The sequence below is a fragment of the Thunnus albacares genome, chromosome 8, assembly GCF_914725855.1.
Source record: "Thunnus albacares chromosome 8, fThuAlb1.1, whole genome shotgun sequence".
Lineage (NCBI taxonomy): Eukaryota > Metazoa > Chordata > Actinopteri > Scombriformes > Scombridae > Thunnus > Thunnus albacares.
In genome coordinates this window covers 21,687,082-21,705,182 of record NC_058113.1, presented here as the reverse complement: position 1 = coordinate 21,705,182, position 18,101 = coordinate 21,687,082, and the positions used below count along the sequence as shown (strand labels likewise).

At 41.8% G+C, this 18,101-nt stretch overlaps 2 protein-coding genes across 4 annotated transcripts in view; one reads left to right on the top strand and one right to left on the bottom strand.

The window, feature by feature from the left end:
- The window catches only part of si:ch73-22o12.1 (nectin-2), a 78,502-nt gene extending 74,792 nt beyond the window's left edge, over nt 1-3,710 (bottom strand). Inside the window, exon 1 of one of the 3 annotated variants that reach the window (XM_044360149.1) lies at nt 3,234-3,710. In XM_044360149.1, coding sequence (XP_044216084.1) covers nt 3,234-3,321 — 88 coding nt within the window. In that variant the 5' untranslated portion in view covers nt 3,322-3,710. The remainder of the gene's footprint in view (nt 1-3,233) is intronic. The other 2 variants (XM_044360150.1, XM_044360151.1) reach the window with 2 other exon arrangements.
- Nucleotides 3,711-6,524: 2,814 nt separating this feature from the next.
- Nucleotides 6,525-18,029, top strand: g6fl (g6f-like). Its single transcript, XM_044360136.1, has 11 exons — nt 6,525-6,632; nt 6,955-7,299; nt 8,017-8,283; nt 8,583-8,618; nt 8,971-9,309; nt 11,985-12,242; nt 15,166-15,285; nt 15,485-15,558; nt 16,581-16,607; nt 16,978-17,024; nt 17,602-18,029. Exons 1-11 carry the CDS (start codon nt 6,560-6,562, stop codon nt 17,621-17,623), a joined length of 1,608 nt encoding a protein of 535 aa, XP_044216071.1. The 5' UTR covers nt 6,525-6,559; the 3' UTR covers nt 17,624-18,029.
- The last annotated feature ends 72 nt before the right edge of the window (nt 18,030-18,101 follow it).

The window sequence follows — 18,101 nt, the reverse complement described above, 5'->3', positions numbered from 1 at the left end:
ACAAACTCTTAATGGTGATTATAAAAAGAGAGGGTGGGGGGGTTATAGATGTATCATTTAAACAGGAAGGGCCCTTTGTAAATGTGTGTGTACGTACTTGCGTGCATCACGGCCAGTGCGAGACTTTCTTACACACATATAGGCACACACACCTGACCTTTTCAAAATCCTTCTGACATTTACAGGGCCAGTGTGAAGGGGCAACGACAGCTCATTTACATAATGATAGGACCTAACCACTACAACCATTAACACAAAAACCAAACCAAGACCGAAGCCTATCGCTCCACCGGGACTAATGAGATACTAAGGACTTACTTTTTCCTTCTTTTATTAGGAAGGGAAAAAAAACAAAACTCCCCTCGTGAGCCATCAATTACAGTACATCCTTCTTAATAGACAGAGCGTAATGCTCTTTCTCTATTGTAATGATGAATGGTCCCTGGCTTGGCATGACGACAGTGTTCACACAGAATCTCTCCATGTGGAGGGAGATAGTTAGAGCTAATAGTTTGAGATATTGCACAAGTAAGACTGCCAGAAAAAACATTACTACATCAGAGTCACTGAGTGTCTAAGTATGTGTGTGTCTGTGGGAGGACAGGATGTTGTAAAAGTGCGGCAGAGTGTTGTGAAAGTGCGGGAAATTTCTCGGCATTATGACTGCAGCATGAAAAACACACTATTTCAAAAGGGAACATATAGCCCTAGCTGACAAGAAATCCTACAGCCATGGTGACAGACTGTGTTGAGGTCACATGTGTTTTATTTTCCTGTCTGTCTGCATGTTGTTCCTGTCATAAACAGCATGGCCTTGAGTCCAAAGATAGGCAGGGAGATGGGGGAGGGAGGCCATTTGAATAAACCTATGACTACCGTCACTCAAACAAAAGCACTGGACAGGAGAGAATGAAAGATAGCAGAAAATAAACAGAGAAGAGAACAAGGCCCCTGTATGTACTCGATGGCGGAGGTGGGGGAGGGAGCGAGGGATGGCGGGAGAGAGAGGTTTCAAGTGGCGGGTGGGAAAGAGGGGAGGTGGGGCGTTGCCTGTCTTAATCAGTTGCTGCCCGTTTACTTTTCCAGCCAATCCTGACACTCAGGCAAAACCCCCGCTCAGTGCAGCGGAAAGCACCCAAAAAGCCACCTGTTTCCTCAAGACTGAAGAGAGCCGTCAAGAGTAGCTTTGCATCTGAAGTAGCTTTGCTGGATGCTTTCTGGTATATAAAGAAAATAGGGACTGCTGAGAACGAAACAGCATCCTCCCCCGGCCCTGACCCCGGCATGCCCACCAGTTTCTCAGGCAGCCAGCCAGCTAGCCACCCCCTGCACGCACACAGCTTAGCACTCAGCCATAAAGACAATACTGCCATAGCCTCATACCCCCCCCCCCATGCCCTAAACTCCCCCTCACATAAGCCCACCCCTCTTCCAATAAAAACATCTCCATGGTAATGGGCCAAGCCTTTCTGACCCACATCCGTAGTCCCTCACAAACTTGACTTGGGGGTGGGGGGGTTGGTACTATAATGTAATTTCAGAGCTTTAACTGGACCCCCACCTGCCAGTTCCTATTAAGGTAAATATATATATGTAACTACAGAAACCTACCTTAATTAAAAATCCATCAAACTCAATATTGAATTTTTGACATTAAAGCTAGGTTGTTTTAACTGAAAACTTTGCAGAAAATTAAATCACTTCTCTGACTCCCAGGATGAGAGTGGAGGTATGAGGTTGCTGTCAAACCCTGAAAGGTAATGGGAAACTAAAAATGCAAAGTAGACAAGTGAAAAGTTTCAGTCCCGCAGTAGCTGCAGCATAAGTTGCATAGCTTTGCTATTACCCAAAAGGAGGTCAGAGGTTCATTTTAGGAGAAAAAAAATGACTTAAATGAAAGAAAACTAAAAAGCAATGTGTTTGCTTGTACTGTTTAAGCATGCTTTTTTCCCTTGCTCATAAATATGTAAAAACCTTTTGTTTTGTTTTTCCACCACTTTCCTCCCTCTGCTAAGAGCACTTCATGTTCTGTAAAATGAAACTGTACAAAAAAGGGTCCACTGCATGAATAAGTCAGAGGAGTGACTGCGCTTATGAGTCGTGATTAAAATAACACCACAATCAATGACATTACTGTAAACTACTGAAAATGTATACTGTAGCTGTGCCAGGAAGTTAGATCTAGCCCTACATATTTGCCCTAATTACAGCAGAAAACAAATAGCTGGCCCAGCGAGGAAGCAGAAAAAATGTTGAACTGGTTTCATGCCACACACACACACATACATTCATATGTTAATAGGTTAACTGCATGCCAGAAATGTTTTCTCTCATTTCTGGGCCTACTCACAGTGGCCAGTGTACCTATAGGCTACCTGAGCTCTAGTGGAGTGGAAAACACCTGAATAATTAACCTGTATAAAAGAGGTTGTCAAGGAAGCAGCAGAAGTAGCCTAGTTTAAAGTAATAATAACTAATTTTAGGTGGAGTCCTACATGGAAGTGTTTCATGTAAATCAAGTAACAAGTAAATAAGGAAGTCAGCATATGTTAAATGATTTAACATCAGTTCAAATGGGGAAAATTCTGTTGTTTCACCTCTCGGTTACTCTCTCTGTACATTAAGAGCTGTTTCCAGTCTCCATTTTTCTCAACTGAACTGTAACTAATAAAGGATGATGTGTGAACAGAGGGAAGAAAAGGAGCAGGGGGACGTTGTGGAGGAGAAGGGTGGCTTTAGGGGAAGAGTACACCAAGGACAAAACTGGAGCAGTGGCTTAGTTTATAGTGGAGAGGCTTCTACTGTACAAGCAGGAAAGTACCTGGAGAAACAAAACACCTTGCTCCACAGAGCCACACCTTAAAAAACTGAACATGGCGTGAGTCCCAAGCCGAAACTCGGGTCAAAGAGCAACACAGATTACTAATAACCGAAAGCATGACAAGAATTGAGTCATATAAAAGTATAATATTCAACTATTTAACTTCATGCGAGTAAAATCAAAACTTGACGGTTAATTTGACGGTTAAAGCTCAAAAGCTCGACAGTACAGCGAGCGTTGAAAGCACCTGTCTGGGTTTTCTGCTCATGTCACCGCCCTGACAGGTGGTGGTCAGGTTTAAATTTGTCTCCACTTAAATTTTTCAAAGCTCAGAAAAGAAATGAAAGATAGAGTGTTGCTAAAAATGAGCTGGAAGTTTTTGGGGGGGTTTTTTGAAGTCACAATTTCTTACCTTGTATTAAAAGTATCGATGCGACCGAGAAGAGCAGTCCGGTCATTTTTGTGCAGTCATGCCAATTTCGGGCGTCATGTCTCGCCATGGTTGATTACGGTCCTCTTTATGAACCCAGGCGCGCTGTCTCTCCGAAATATATGTAGAACCGAAAGATATTACTCAGTTTTTGTGTTAAATCTCACTCATTCAAGGCGGAAAAAAAACTTGTCTGGATACAGGACAGACTAGGGGTCCGATAGAGATTCTTGTTTCAAGTGTCGCTCACTGCGCCTTTATGACGGAGTCTGATAAAAAAAAAATGAATGAAAATCCCTCTGAGTTCTTCCTGGCAGCGCACAGGTAAATATTTCCTCCAGCTGGTGCTCTGGATGTAATAAACTGCCGCTGCTTGCTGCCGCCGCTGCTGCTGCTGCGCTCTCTGCTCCAACAACTAGTTCCTCTGAGTCTGAGCGCGCCGCGGTCCAACTGTGTGATGTCATCAGTCTGAGAGGCGTCACAGCCCTGCTCCCCCCAAAAACCAATTAGGACGAGAAGGGTCTAGCTGCAGTTTCGCAGACTTACCTTAACCCTGTATGACACACCCACTTTACTACACAACACACCCTCCTCCCCGATGTTGTCACCCTAAAGGCATGTTACAAGATCCCCACTCCCTCCCCCCGACCCCTAACCCCTAAACCATCCCCTCCTCATGCCTAAACCTAACCAAGCGGGTGTGTCATGTAGATATCAGCTGCAGCTAGATATGCTTTTAGGACCCGGTGATGACAGGAGGGGGACTCTGGGTACAACTTGTTGAAATTGCAAAAAGCATTTTTTTTCCCCTCAGAAGATACAACTTGCACCTCGATATAGCATCTTAACAACACAGCGGATTTTATTTTTAGTGGCGATTCGTGCGATCAGTGGAAAACACACATTATTCAAAAGCCTGTTACATATCCAGGAATATACATTAGCCTTCATATGAAGCTCTATTTTTAAGATTCAACAGCTGAGGAGTATAATTTACAACCAATATTGTGTCCTTGAAGTAATTTTGATTCATTTGCAGCCACCGCTCGACATGGCTATAATTACATCATCAGCAATTAGGCCTAATGTAAATGTTAGCTACAGAAAAGCAGCATTCAGTCTATAAAAAATAACACAAAGTTACTATACAATTAATCCAAGTCAGTCAGTTGCGCTGTGTAGTGGTGAGGCACGTAGAAACAGATGATTCTTACGCCCTCTGCTGTTTGTTTCTGCACACAGTATTGAGATTGGCTTGTGTAAACTCCACCACAGCAGATGCCAAAATCAATAAACCTTCATTAATGAACGGCAAAATACAAATCCAGTGGCAGTCAACGAAATCACATCAAGAGGAAACAGCTTCTCATGTATCTATTTGCAGATTCGAGCAGACTCTGTGTTGATGAGATTTTTTTTTTCTTCCACAGAATAACTTCCAATTCATTTTGTCCTATTTTCCTCTGAAGCAGGGTGCATACTAGCATAGCGAAGGCATTATCTGGTTTAGGTCTAATCCCTATACCCAAGTGGTTTACAGCCAATGTAATTACATCTCCATAAGTCCCACAGTTTAAACTGCGTTGCTCGGTTCCTTCCGTTCTGTTCCGTTTCCAAGTTCCTCTCCAGTGTCACCTCCTTATTTTCAGACTGTACTTCTGAGGTGCAGATTTTGATGGTGCTGATAATGATCAGAGGTCAAACAATGTTCTGCACACCACGAAAACAAATGAACAGTTGAAATACGTTCTTCCTTTTGAGTTTTAAGCCTTCAAAGAGACGAGACTTTTCTTTCCACTCCTTGCTCACTGTAAATCCAGAGACTGTGAAAGCATCTGCCATGCAAACAAAGCAGCTGTGGCTTTAAATGCCAACAGTACTTTTCATTGCCATATTATAATTGGCAGCCGTCTGTGGCTGAATGTTTCAGCGTCAACATGCTCAAGGAAAGTGTCCTCTAGTTCCCACAGTGCAGGGACGACCCGTATACCCACCGCCACTTCTAAATCATATGCATTCATGCTGGCTTTAATAAAAATCCTCACCCAATAGAGGATTTTATTCCTTTTCCTTCCCTTACTCATCAATTTTTCATACCAAATCGACCTTCACACCTTCTACTTTCCAGCTACCACCCACTTTACTTATACCTCATCTACACCTTCCGTTCATCTTCCGTTCACTTTCCTCCCCTTTCCTCATTTCTCCATCCTTCTCATCACTCCCTCCCTCCCACCCCCCCTCTATTCTCTCCCTCTTCCCGTGTCATTCGATTTCCTTTGTCCACTCGTCCTTCACTCCTTGCTGCTGCCCTCCATCCTCATGCTCTCCGGGGGTCTGTGCCAGTGATAATGAAGCGCATAGTTAACAGATATTAGCTCATTGGCAGTGGATTCATTAGACAGAGCCAAGGCTTATGGTGATTATTTACCCATAGAGGAGGGGCCACAGGATCAGTACCATGCTCTGTGTCAGCAGCCACAGGCTTCTTTGAAGTCAAACTGTATCTGTTCCCTTTGCAACACTCTCACACTTCTCTTCTCCTCGGGTTTTCTCATTCTGTCTGAACACCTCTCCTTACACATTTCTCCCTTCTTGCTGTTCTCACCTCTTTTTTTTTCTTTCCCTGTCATTAGACACCCACAATACATATCTGCTTTCTCTCCCTCTCTCTCGCTTTCTCTCTATCTCCCTTCACCGCCCCCATTCACCCAATGGTAATTATGGAAAAATCTGTAATAGTGCTCAGAGGAGCTGATAATACCTTTAGCTTAATTAAGGACATTTATGGGATGTAAAGACATGTAGCCTAGGGGTTGCTGTGCACCCACACTAACCCAAACTCTTTATTTCTCGCTTTTTCATCTCCCTCAATCCCTCGCTTTCTGCTATTCTTATCATTTTCTCTGTTTCACACACACGTTGTCACACACACACGGGTACACGCTCATTCCCTTTGTCAGGCTGAACATTAGGGTCAGAAGTTCTGCTACTGAAGTTCAGCTCTGAAATGCTGTAAAACATTGAAGGGCAACATTTTGGTGTAAGGCTTGTGTTAATGCCAGTATATATAGTTTATCAGGCTCGTGCACACATATATATGACGGCAAAAATGACAGTCGTTTCCTGTTGATTATCCAAGTGTTGGTCGTGTAACATCCTGTTGGGCAGAGAAACTTGTTAACATGTCAGTCAGAGACACCAGGATTATTGCAGGGAAGTGAACAATACTTGGCGTTCAGGAGGGCGCTTAGTGTCGGGGAGACAGCCAGTGCAGTGAGAGTGTTTTTCTTTTCTTTAAACGTGTGATGGAGTCTACTTTTCTCACCTTTATTCTTGTGTCTTCCTTTGCGGTATATTCCTCTCACTTTAGCATCACAGGTATAGAATATTTTATCTTTGATTTTTAGAACTGTAATTTTACTGCACTTTAAACTGCTCTTCCTGGGTGTATTTCCCAGCCAATTTAGAGTGTAAACATGATTTAACTTGTTTCCTTGAAGGTAAATGTTGAGTCATGTATAAATAGTTCCTCCGTCTGTTAAGGGGTCAGTCGGAGTAAAGGATGACTTGTAATTTCTCATGATTTTTCCTGGTGTTGGCTTTGATCTACAGGCTAAAAAACAGACATCAGAGCTGTAGTAGGTCTGTAGAACTGCCAAAATAATGCACCTGTGTTAATGCTGAACTTTTCTTCCCTCAGACTTTCCCTCAAAATGGGACGATGTTGTGGTGGCAAGAGAGGGCACACGTATCACCTTGGTGTGTACTAGTCCAACAGTGAGGGGTGCCATAGCCATTAACTGGAGGGTGAAGTCACTTGATGTGGATGAATGGAAACTAGTTCTCTCAGCCAATGGAGGCACGCATTTCTTCGGTAATGCCTCGAAGGCATCCATGCAATTGATTGACCCTAACTTTCAAAACACCGGGGTTTTCTCTTTGTCCTTTATTGCCAAAACGGAGGACTATGGTCTCTACTCATGCTTGATAAAGCAACGCGAGAGGAGGCTGACGGAGAGGATTATCCTCTTAGCGATCCTTACAGGTAGGAAAATCAACAGGTTTACCCCATAGAAATGTTTTGACTCCATGCAACAAAACACTATATCTGTTGAAATTTGGAAAACGCATTCAGTTAGTTCTTTTTGATTTTAGTGTTGTGTTTGTACTTTGCATATTTGACATTTTCTTTCTCTTTCACATCTTTACATTCTTTTAAATCTCTGTATGAGGCCTTTGATATGCATCCCTTTTGTGTAATCTTACGTAATAACTGATTGTTTGCTTGATTGCTAAATTAATGAGAACCTACAAGATATTATATTCACCTCAGCCACACTGCATTTATATTTCCTGCACTGTTGGAAAGTAACATTTACTGTACTGCCCTTAATTCTAATTTTGAGGTAGACTACTTGGACTATTTTTATTATTGGAGTACTTCTATTTTATACTACTTTATACTTCATCCTTCACTGCATTTTCCTCAACCAGATGCAACAATAAAATGCTAAAATCTGTTATTTCATTAATTATAACCAATTATAGTTATAATAATATTACACTTTTAAAGGGGCTATTGTGCATAATAAGTACTTTTACTTTAAGTATATTTTTCTGGTGATATGTCTGTACTTTTAAAAGGTAAATGCAAGACTTTTACTCATAATGGAGTATATTTACATTGTGGTATTGCTACTTTTACTTAATCAATACATTGCTTATTCCACCACTGATTTCCTGTGTCCTTCCTTATTTGCAGTCACCATCGTCCCTCCTACACCCATTCCTCTGCACAGCACCCTGCGTCTGATTGCCAGTGTTAATCCTGACTTTGCCATCAGCAAAATCACCTGGGCAGCACCAGGTGACATTTCCATCAGGAGTGAGAAAATGCCAAATACAGGAACGGTGGCTAAACTACCACAGGTCGAGAACAGTGACAACGGGGCCTATGTCTGTATTGTTCACCCTTGGGGTACCAGCAGTAACCCTCTTTTCAACTTCAATGTGGAGGTGACTGTTGATGGTAAGACTGAAGAGAAAAGCAGAAGCTTAGAGGAATAAAATACATTTTGTTGTTGCTGTTGTTGTTGAAGTGAGTGGGCATCAGTGCCAGAAACTCCATCAGCAGCATTATTTATTTAAGTAGCTACAGTTCTTCAAAGTATTTACTTTTACAGACGTTTCAAAAGTCTACTGTAGATCTGCACTAAAATTCAGCCAGTCCTCCTGTGAATATTATAGTTGCTATATTTATGTATTATTCATTATTTGCCTTTTGCTCCCTCCCCGCCCCTCTTTTTCTTGCTTCCCTTCTCTCCACAGCCGAGAAAAAGGTCTCATTCACCAATATCACACATGGTGAGTGACTTTGTAACACAAGCGGTCTTAAAGTCCTGTGTCAGCATCTTGCTAATCAGGCAGAGCAGAATGCAAGACCAACTGAAGAAAGCTCTCTGCATATAAGAGTGTAATCCCTATTGTTGTTTGAGAATTTTTCCCATATCATTTCTCTACTCTCTTACTGTTCTGTTTACTCTCTCTGTCTGCACCTCGCTCTTCATTCACCCTCTTTTTATTCTGTTTCTTCTGAATTCCCTATCGATATGTCTTCTTACACTTTTATGTCTTCATATCTATCTCTGCTGCATCTTGTACTGTCTGTCTCATCACTGGGTTTCTCTTATCTTTCCTCCTCCCTCCTTCCCTGCAGGCCCAGAGATCTCCACCGCCACCCAGGCTCAGACACCCTTACTGCTGACCTGCCCTGATATCCAGGGGGATTATGTCCGACTGCGCTGGCAACCTCCAGACACTGTTCTTAGGCAGAGTAGTATGAAGCTGGTGTACCAGTTTGATCGCTGGAGAGGTTCCACCATTTCGACCGAGCACAGCAAGAAGCTCCAGCTGGCTGGCTCACCATACAATGCGGAGGACGGGAGCTTCTCCTTTATACTCACACCTGGGTTGAAAGATGGCGGATTCTACGTCTGTTACGTGTTCCTCAATGACAATGCCTTCAGCCAGGGGACCTGGCTCAGCGTGCTGAAAGGTACAGATCAGGGTCAGGAGGAGGAGAAAAAAATGGAGGAGGATGTAAATTAAGTGGAATAAAACAAGGGGAGGGGATTTATGTGACAAGTGGTGTCAGTTTTATAATAACCTTGTGACATGTGGTGAATGCTGTCATGTCACATATGAATAGTGAATGTTTTAAAAAAGAACTTTATGCTGCATATTTTCATTTGACATATTGTATACAGAAGGATGATGAATTAAAGGAAAAACCTTCTTAGTAAGGTGTTGGGCCACCACAAGCAGCCAGAACAGCTTTAGAGCAGAACGTTTCTTGAGCTCTACTGGAGGGATGAGCATCATTCTTTCAAAGGAAGAAGATGATTGATGCTGGCAGTGGCAAACGCTATCTAACACTAGGATCCAAAATTCCCCTTAGGTGTTCAACTGGGTTGAGATCTGGTGACTGCAAAGTCACCAGATTTCAACTGTCATAGCATATGACTCATTTTCATACTCAAACAATTCAGTGACCTGTCGTGCTTTGTATGGAAGCTTCTGCATTCGTTATGTATCTCCCATTTTCTCATATCCTCCCATTTATTCAGTTTTTTCCTTTAATTTGGCACCCATCTGTAGTTTATTTAATAGAATAGTTTGACATTTTGGGAAAAACGCTTAATCACTGTCTTGCTGAGCGTTAGATGAGAAGACTGATGGTAGCATGTCTGCTGTGCTTTAAAGAGAGACCATATACTTTTGAAGAATAACATAAATAACATATTTAAAACAAAATAAAAACAACAAAATAAATCCTTTAGCAGTTCAGTACACTAAGGGGTTTTATTGCTTCATTTGGTATGAACAGTAGCTTATGGTGCAAACTTTAGCTAGATTTTTCTGTGTAACTGACATTACTCAAGTCACTTTGTGACTTTATGCCTCCTCTCCAATGGTACCACTGTTATATTACATTTTTCCAATTACCATTAGCAAGTAATTCCCAATTGTGGCGACAGTGGCATAGTTTCACTTCAAGTATAGAGCTGAAGGCGTTTAGATGACTTGAAGCAGGGGAAAAAAACGAAAGCGTGGTTTCCTCCAAAGTTGAAAAATACGCAAACCAGCAGCTCTAAAGCTTAATAATAACATGATAATTATTAAGCTTTAACTATAAGCTTTGACTATATAACGTTGTCTCATCTGTTTAATCCATACACAAACAGACATTTAAAGGCCACTGCGCCTGGCTGTTATTCACCAAGAAATAGGTACAGCACAAATCCCCTTAAACCCACAACTTTCTGTTTTTACTTTTCCTCCTGTTTACGGATTAAAGAAACAAGATATAACGTCTTAATTGGTGAGCCCTAGAAGTGCTGATAGGCAGATCTGTTTTTACTTTGGACAGAGCACAAGTAGCTATTTCCTCCTGCTTTCAGTTTTTGTGCTAAGCTAAGATAATCTCCAGCTCAGTACTTAGTGCAGACATGACAGTGGTATTGATCTCCTCATCTAACTGTTCACTATAAGATGAATAAATATATTTCTCAAAATGTTGAACTATATCTAAATCCTGCACAGGACAGTTGCAAAATAAGCACAGGGGCAGGAGGTCCCATTTTTCTAGAGGGATTTTGGCAAGCATCTGCCCTGTGTTCTTGAACAAGACAATTTTTAACAGCTTCCACTACACCTGTGCAGGATAAATGCAAATAAACTTTCTGACAGCCATTGGCAAAATGTCGCATTATTAAATGAATACACTTACAATATTTCTCATGAAAAGGGAAGGGAAAAAATTGAGCAGAACACCTGTTGATTTTTATGCGTGAGCCTTGGGGAGGTTTCACCCTTTTACAGAAACATGCAGAATACATTTGCACCCATGTGCACAAAACCCAACACACACACACACACACACACACACACATATACAATGCCTTGTCATTGAGGCCTTGGAAGGCTTTACTAATCACAGTCCCACTGGCATCCATCACAGCTGCCCAGACATGACCAGCCGATCAGTCACTGTCACTGTCACACTGCTTCACACATCTGCATCCCTTACACACACACACACACACACACACACACATACACACACACACACACACATCCACCCACACACCAATCATGTGACGCATATATTTTTACCCCACCTCATTATAAGTATCATTATGTATGATTATACCTGCAGCCCTCCCACCAAGGCTGTAGGTGGCCCACACTGATCACACTAATCAAGGCTGAAATGTGTGTGTTTGTGTGTGTGTGTGTGTGTGTGTGTGTGTGTGTGTGTCTGTGTGTGTGTGTGTGTGAGTCTGCGGAGCTTGATTACACCCAGATGGATTCTCATTTCAGTTTGATGAGACAGTAAGCATCAGTCACAGGCAACCAATGCATTAGCAGCAAATCACTTTAATGAATATATATTATTTTGACCCCTCTCTGAATTGTTCTTTGTTTTTCATATCACTTTCCCTTTACCCCATTACTCTCTATCTGTCCTTGGCCTTTTCTATATTCACACACTACCCTTTAACTCACTTTCTCAACCTTTCTTGCTCCTTTCTCTCCCCTCCTACCTGTCTTTTTCACTTACTCATCCTTCCTTCTGATTTCTCTTCATTCATTTAATTCCCCCTTAACATTCCTTGTCCTCTTATTCTCCTCTCCCTTCCCCTTTATTGCTCTGTGTCACATCCACAGTCAAAACCAAGGAAACATCCTCGAAGCAGGAGTTGTCGTGCATCTACACACAGATGTCCAAGGTCAAAAGTGCCAGTTGGAAATACCAGAATAAGAGTCGCAAGCTGCAGATGTTCAGCATTGGTCTCGGCAGCATTACCACCACCCTGCCCTTACCCATCACCTCTGACACAGCTGGGAACTACACCTGCGTCCTACAGCTGAAAAACGGGCAGACCTTCTCGGCAACGCAAACTGTCACACTGCCCCCTGAAGCCGGTATAATATCACAAAGACTGGTCTGTTTTCTGATTTTATCAACAGTTAATTATATTGCTAACACAAGAGTCCTGGCAGATTTCCTGTCAACCCAGTGGAGATAATGAACGATGAATGTGGATGATTCTCGGATATGTGATCTGTGAAGCATTCTACGGGGCATTCAGGCCAATGGCAGGTCAATCCATCTGCCAGGAAACCCATGGTTTGCAGAGGAGAAAGTTCAGATACCATATGTTATACTTTCTTAATGTAGTCAAAGAGGTCAAAGGTCAAGACTTCTGTGTAACAAGAAGTTGCGATTTGCGGATAAAGCAGAATAACTCGTCCGTTTATGTGCCTGTTTTTCATATAAATTTACCACAGTCCTAAAAATCTGCTTAGCTTCGTCTTCTATGAAATATAGAATATAAAGGCTATTTCGTTTTTCTCATCACACTTACCCAGCTGATGCGCAAATATAAGGAGACGGGACCTTAGGACATCTCTTCCCACAAAAACTAAATTATTCAGGCTTATTGTATTGGTGGCTGTGGGGGAGCACAGGAGGATGTGACAGCTGAATGGATCCCTTAGCAGAGATGAGTTCACACCCCGTACCGTAATACATCACTTGGGCTGAGGGGCCCAGAGCTCATCATGATGCACATTGATGGTACGGCTATAAGAGTAATGGACATGGAGGAAACAGAGAGGGTAAAGGCAGGGAGCAGGAGAGAGGCAGCAAGATTTTTGTCTGATTGGAGAGGTTAGATTAGACAAAATAATATGAACAGTATAGTGAGTGACAAGTGTTGCCTTTGTCCAGTGTGTCATAGGAATTTAGACTGAGCAGAATGAGCATTTCAAATAATATGAGTTTTGGATGACCTACATTTACACTGTTGAATAGTGTCAGGTTGCACAAACAATGCAATAGTGCAAGATAGCACAAAAATCCTTGGTTAATAATGAATAGTATGACAATAAGCAGTGACAGTTAAAGGTTTATAAATAGTTGAACTGGGCGGTAAGGAGGTATCCAGAGATAATGGGGCAGAGAGACTTTTCAGCTCACTGAAAATAACCAAATTTACAACAAGGCATTTATATAATTTTGGGATATGTAATGTTCTGTAAGCCAAATCTCAAAGTATAGTACCAGCTGAATAAGTTAAAACAACACTGCATAATAGAATTCCTTTCTCTTAGCTCAGAGAATGCAAAAAGCAATCATTGTGCACCAAATACTTCAAATGTCAGGGATGTTCTGCAATCATTTTCTATCCTGAGTTGGTCCATCATTTGCAAAACATTCAAGCACTTTGGTCTGCCTCCTATCAGCCATCCTCCTCTACAATTGCACCGATACAAATCACTCCCTACCTCATTTGAGATGAAATAGACGAGGTAAAGGAGGAAGTGCCAATAGAGGAAAGGAAAAGGTGCGATAGCGGAAGACGAGTGAGGGGTGGAGAGAGAGAGAGACAGAGAGAGAGAGAGAGAGAGAGAGAGAAAGAGAGAAAGAAGAGATGTGATGGTGAGAAACTGGGGGCATTTGTGCCTCACTTCACTGCACTCAATTACCATAATTCATGCGTTAAAGCTGGCATGGAGAACAGTGCAGGTCAATCTTGGGGTCAGCTCTCACCACAATATTCCATTAGCAACCTCTACACATACTCACCAATCAATTACACCTCACACAGCACATAATGATTGATTTTTTTGAAGCCGGCTAAAAGCTGTGACACCGGGGCTAAGGTGAAGCCCAAGGGCCAATCCTTTTACAAACAAAATTCGTGGAAAGTTGATGAGATGTCTGAGTGGACTTCACTTTTGCCAGGTTTCTGTCCATCAGATAACCTCAAATGCCACAAAGAGATACTGCATACTGTACATTGTGCATTAACTACAGTTGCATAAAAGTTTTTGTAGTAACGTTTTGTTTATTCGGCTTCTCTTTTTAATCCAGAGATGTCTGACACATCTGATTGCTTTGTGCTCCATGAACAGTGAGCAGGCAGCGACAGAACACTTGTTCAGGTACACTAAATTACAGCAGTCTCTGTGGAAACAAGCGCCTCCCTCCTGCTTCCCGTGCGTGTTGCCCCGTGGCTGTATTTTGCAAGACTGATGTCATCCTCATTATGCAAATAAACCTGACAGGTTTCATCTCACGCGTGGGTTCTTCCCACAAAATTTGACTAGTACTACAGTGAGCTTATGGTTTACTTATATCCTGTCTATAATAAAAATGCCTACGCTTTGTATCCGTATGTTTTGCAATGCTAGACAGGGTTTGACTGAAAGACTGCTGTGCATATTTTGTCAGATGTCAAGGGAGTGTGCAAGGAAACCTCTCTCCTGACTTTACCTACACTACATTCATTTTTAGATAATCAGATAGTAAATAATTAGGATTTGCAAAAACTTCAATGCAACTATTCTGTTTGGAAGTGGGATTTGCAGAGCCCCCCTGTAATGATCTGACAGCATCTGTTCTCTTTGATAGTGGTGCTTTTCTTCTTGTTGTCCACATTTCAAATTGACAGCGTTTACTGTCCAGACTGAAGGTCTGTCAGATCGATGTCTACTGAGCTGGTGTACAGACTGTATTCACTCTGTCTGGCAGTCCCTGGATTTCCTCGCCTTCCTCCACTGCACTCATTGTCTGTGACTGACAGCAGCATGATGCAAATGCACGTAATACTATGTTGAGGAGATATTAACTGCAACATGTATCAAGTGCATGTTTTGAAGTACTCACGTAAAGGAAAAGGTTGCCCTCTTTGACTTGAACAAAAGAGCAAACTGGAGAACAAACAGCAATAACTTCTCTGTCATTCAACGGCACGCACTCATAGCTCTACGAGTTTTATATTAGTACTGTTCTTGGAAACATTGGAGCTTTTCTCACTCACTTTTTTTTCTCCTTTTGTAGAGAGTGTCAATGTCACCCCCTCCCCGCTCCCTTCTCTCTCTGCTTTATTACTCCTGGTGCCCCTGGTTGCTGCGGCTGTCGGTGTGTTGCTATGGCGACAGAAACACATTTCTGATCACGGTGAGTCTTCCGGCGTTTTTTTTTTGTTGTTTTTTTTGACAGCTTTCCATGTTCCGTCCATCTTCGGTCCCTGTTGCCACTTAGTGACGTGGTCCATGACATCCTCTGGGGTTGTTGTAATGAATCTGCCTCCCGACCTCCCTCCCTCTCTGTGAGTTTGAGTGCATGTGAGACTGTAACTCTCTTTCTCTGTACTCAGGTATTGATCAGGCTCTGTCTGTCCACTCAGATGAATCAGAGAACATCTATGAGAATCCTGAGGATATGAGACAGGTGATGAATTCAGACATTTTCAAAAACTAAATATCCTGTGCCCTCATCTTCCCTACTCCCACTCCTCAGATATGGTATTCAGCACTCTTTTAATTCAATTTAGTTCAGGAGGCTTTACTGGCATGACATTTGACATGTGCTGCTAAAGCACAATTACGTTTGTGAAAGACAATGTTAAGGAATGTGAATAACAATATTAGTTAATAGAATAAAATAGATGAATATATAATGAAATAAATAAAAGAAATAAAATTTTATGTATATATATATATATATATATATATATATATATATATATATATATATATATATATAAGTGATCAAGTTAGTATTGGTACAATCTCAATGTGACTTTAACAATTTGTTAATAGTAGGGATAATACAAGACAGCCGTTAGTCTATAAATAACATTAAAAAAAAACAAAAGAAGATGGTGGCAGTAAGTAGAATATAGTAAGTACATGCATATTTATAAATGTCTATCTGTCTATATGTCTGTTTCCTACTGGTTGTCTCTTTTATTGTGGTAGGAAGTGACATATCTAGCAGCCAACACTGCACATTCTTTCTTTTCCTGCAGAATGAGTCATTTCTCTCTTTCTGTCAGACTTCAGGGGCAACTTTTTTCAAATTTTGGAAAGAATTCCTCCCTAATATTTCTGTAGTTTTAACATTCTGTTAGAAAGTGTAACTCTACAGCTCCTTCATCACAATGGGCAGCCAGGTCTGCTTGTGTCTGCCCTTCTCTATTGACTATGGTCACTCAGTTTCAGTCTATGCATTGTCAATGTCATTCTCAGGTTCTTATCATTTACTGTGGTTAGGTAATCTGCCACAGTATACTGTCTCTTTCCGTTTGTTTCTCTCCCCTCCCCTTTTCTGTCTCATCTCTGTTGTATAATTTTTACTCTTTTTGCTTTCCTTCCCTGGTTGTGTTTTTCCTCTGATTTCTACTGTCCCTCCCTCTCTGTCACTTGTTGTTCATTAAACCTGTTTTCTCTGCTCTCCTCCCCTCCCAACAGGCCCCTCCTCAGGGTTCAGTCTACATGGTGAGTTATTGCGTCGTCCCCTGTGCACACACAGAGGCGTGGTGCATGTGTGTGTGAGGATTTGTGTGTGATACACACATCCAGCAATGCATACAGACTGTCATTCTCTCTTGCTCCCTCCCTAAGCTGCCAGCAGATATGTCTTCCCTCACACTCACAGTCCTCTCCTGCAATCTGTCTGCCCTCTCTCAGATAAACCCATTGCCTATCAACTGTCACCCTCACATTAGTGGTATTAACAAATCAATCTCATTACACACCGGAGGGACATAAATCTGGCCTCGGTACCACAGATCTCTCTATTTATCCTCTTCTTCTCTGTCCCACTCTTTTCTCTGCCTCCCTTCCCCCCCTTTCTTCTTTATACCAGGATTTGAAGCCAAGAGGAGAGGATGATGTCTATAAGGAACTGGAGCGGTAAGCAAAAAGCCTTGCATCACCTGTGTGTGCCTTTGTATGTTATGTGTATGTGTGTGTGTGTGTGTGTGTGTGTGTGTGTGCGCGCTTGCACATTTTGTTACCTCTTGGGGACCTTTTCCAGTATAAACACTGACCTTGTCAGGACCAGTAGTCCTCATGGGGACCAAAGACTGGTCTTAATGAGGCAAATCATCATTTCTGAGGCTCTGCTTGGGGTTGGGAGTAAGGTGCGAATTGAGGTTAGGTTAAGGTTAGAGTTAGGGTTTGGGTTGGGCTGTCCGCAATGAATGGAATTCAATTCAATGTCCTAACAACGATAGCTCTGTGTGTGTGTGTGTGTTTGCACTGTCACTCATCTGCCCCTCAAATTCTTCTCACACTCACCAATCATGCTGGCCTGAACATCACTCTGACACTGTGGCATAATATCACGCCATGTGCTGACAGGCAGCGCTCCTTCGCCTGTGTGTTGTTGTTGTTGCGTGGGCTGTCTGTGTTTGTGTTTAAGGAAGAATAAAAGAGACCGGGGGACGGGAGATTTTTGTGCAAGTTTGTCTTTGTGCTCTGTTTTCAGATGCAAGCAATGTCAGAGCTGATCACCTACCCACATCTCATCCTCATCCAGCTGTCACATCCGCTCAGGTCCCAGCTGCAGCAGAAGGCCTTTATAAACAAAAGTAACAATTGAATGTCATAGTTGGGTCTTGAGAAAAAAAAACCTTCAATGCTTCAGGGACATTATACTCAATTGTTTAAATCTTTTTTGTTTTTTTTGTTGCTCTTTATAAGTACTTTACTATTGATTTAATTCATGTCATGGTAGCACATATAAGAGGAGACATATTTTTTCATAAGGCTCTACAAGTGTGTCCCAAATACGAGCAATTTAACAAATGTTAATATGTTATGTTGTCTTTTTCACTGGTTTCATTGAACTTTGTTTATTTTTTTGTTGTTGTTTTTTTTGTTTACATGCATCTAGCAGTATTCTAGCAGTTGTCTTTTTGCCGTGAATCTGTATTTTTATATACACATTTCTAAATAAAAAATGTTTGTAATGTTGTTGTATCCAAT

Bases quoted from the DNA above. Each gene is read 5' to 3' on its own strand.
- g6fl (XM_044360136.1), top strand. From the start codon at position 6,560: ATGGAGTCTACTTTTCTCACCTTTATTCTTGTGTCTTCCTTTGCGGTA. The intron at 7,300-8,016 runs GTAGGAAAATCA...CCTTATTTGCAG, and splicing joins CCTCTTAGCGATCCTTACAG to TCACCATCGTCCCTCCTACA. The intron at 9,310-11,984 runs GTACAGATCAGG...TCACATCCACAG, and splicing joins CTGGCTCAGCGTGCTGAAAG to TCAAAACCAAGGAAACATCC.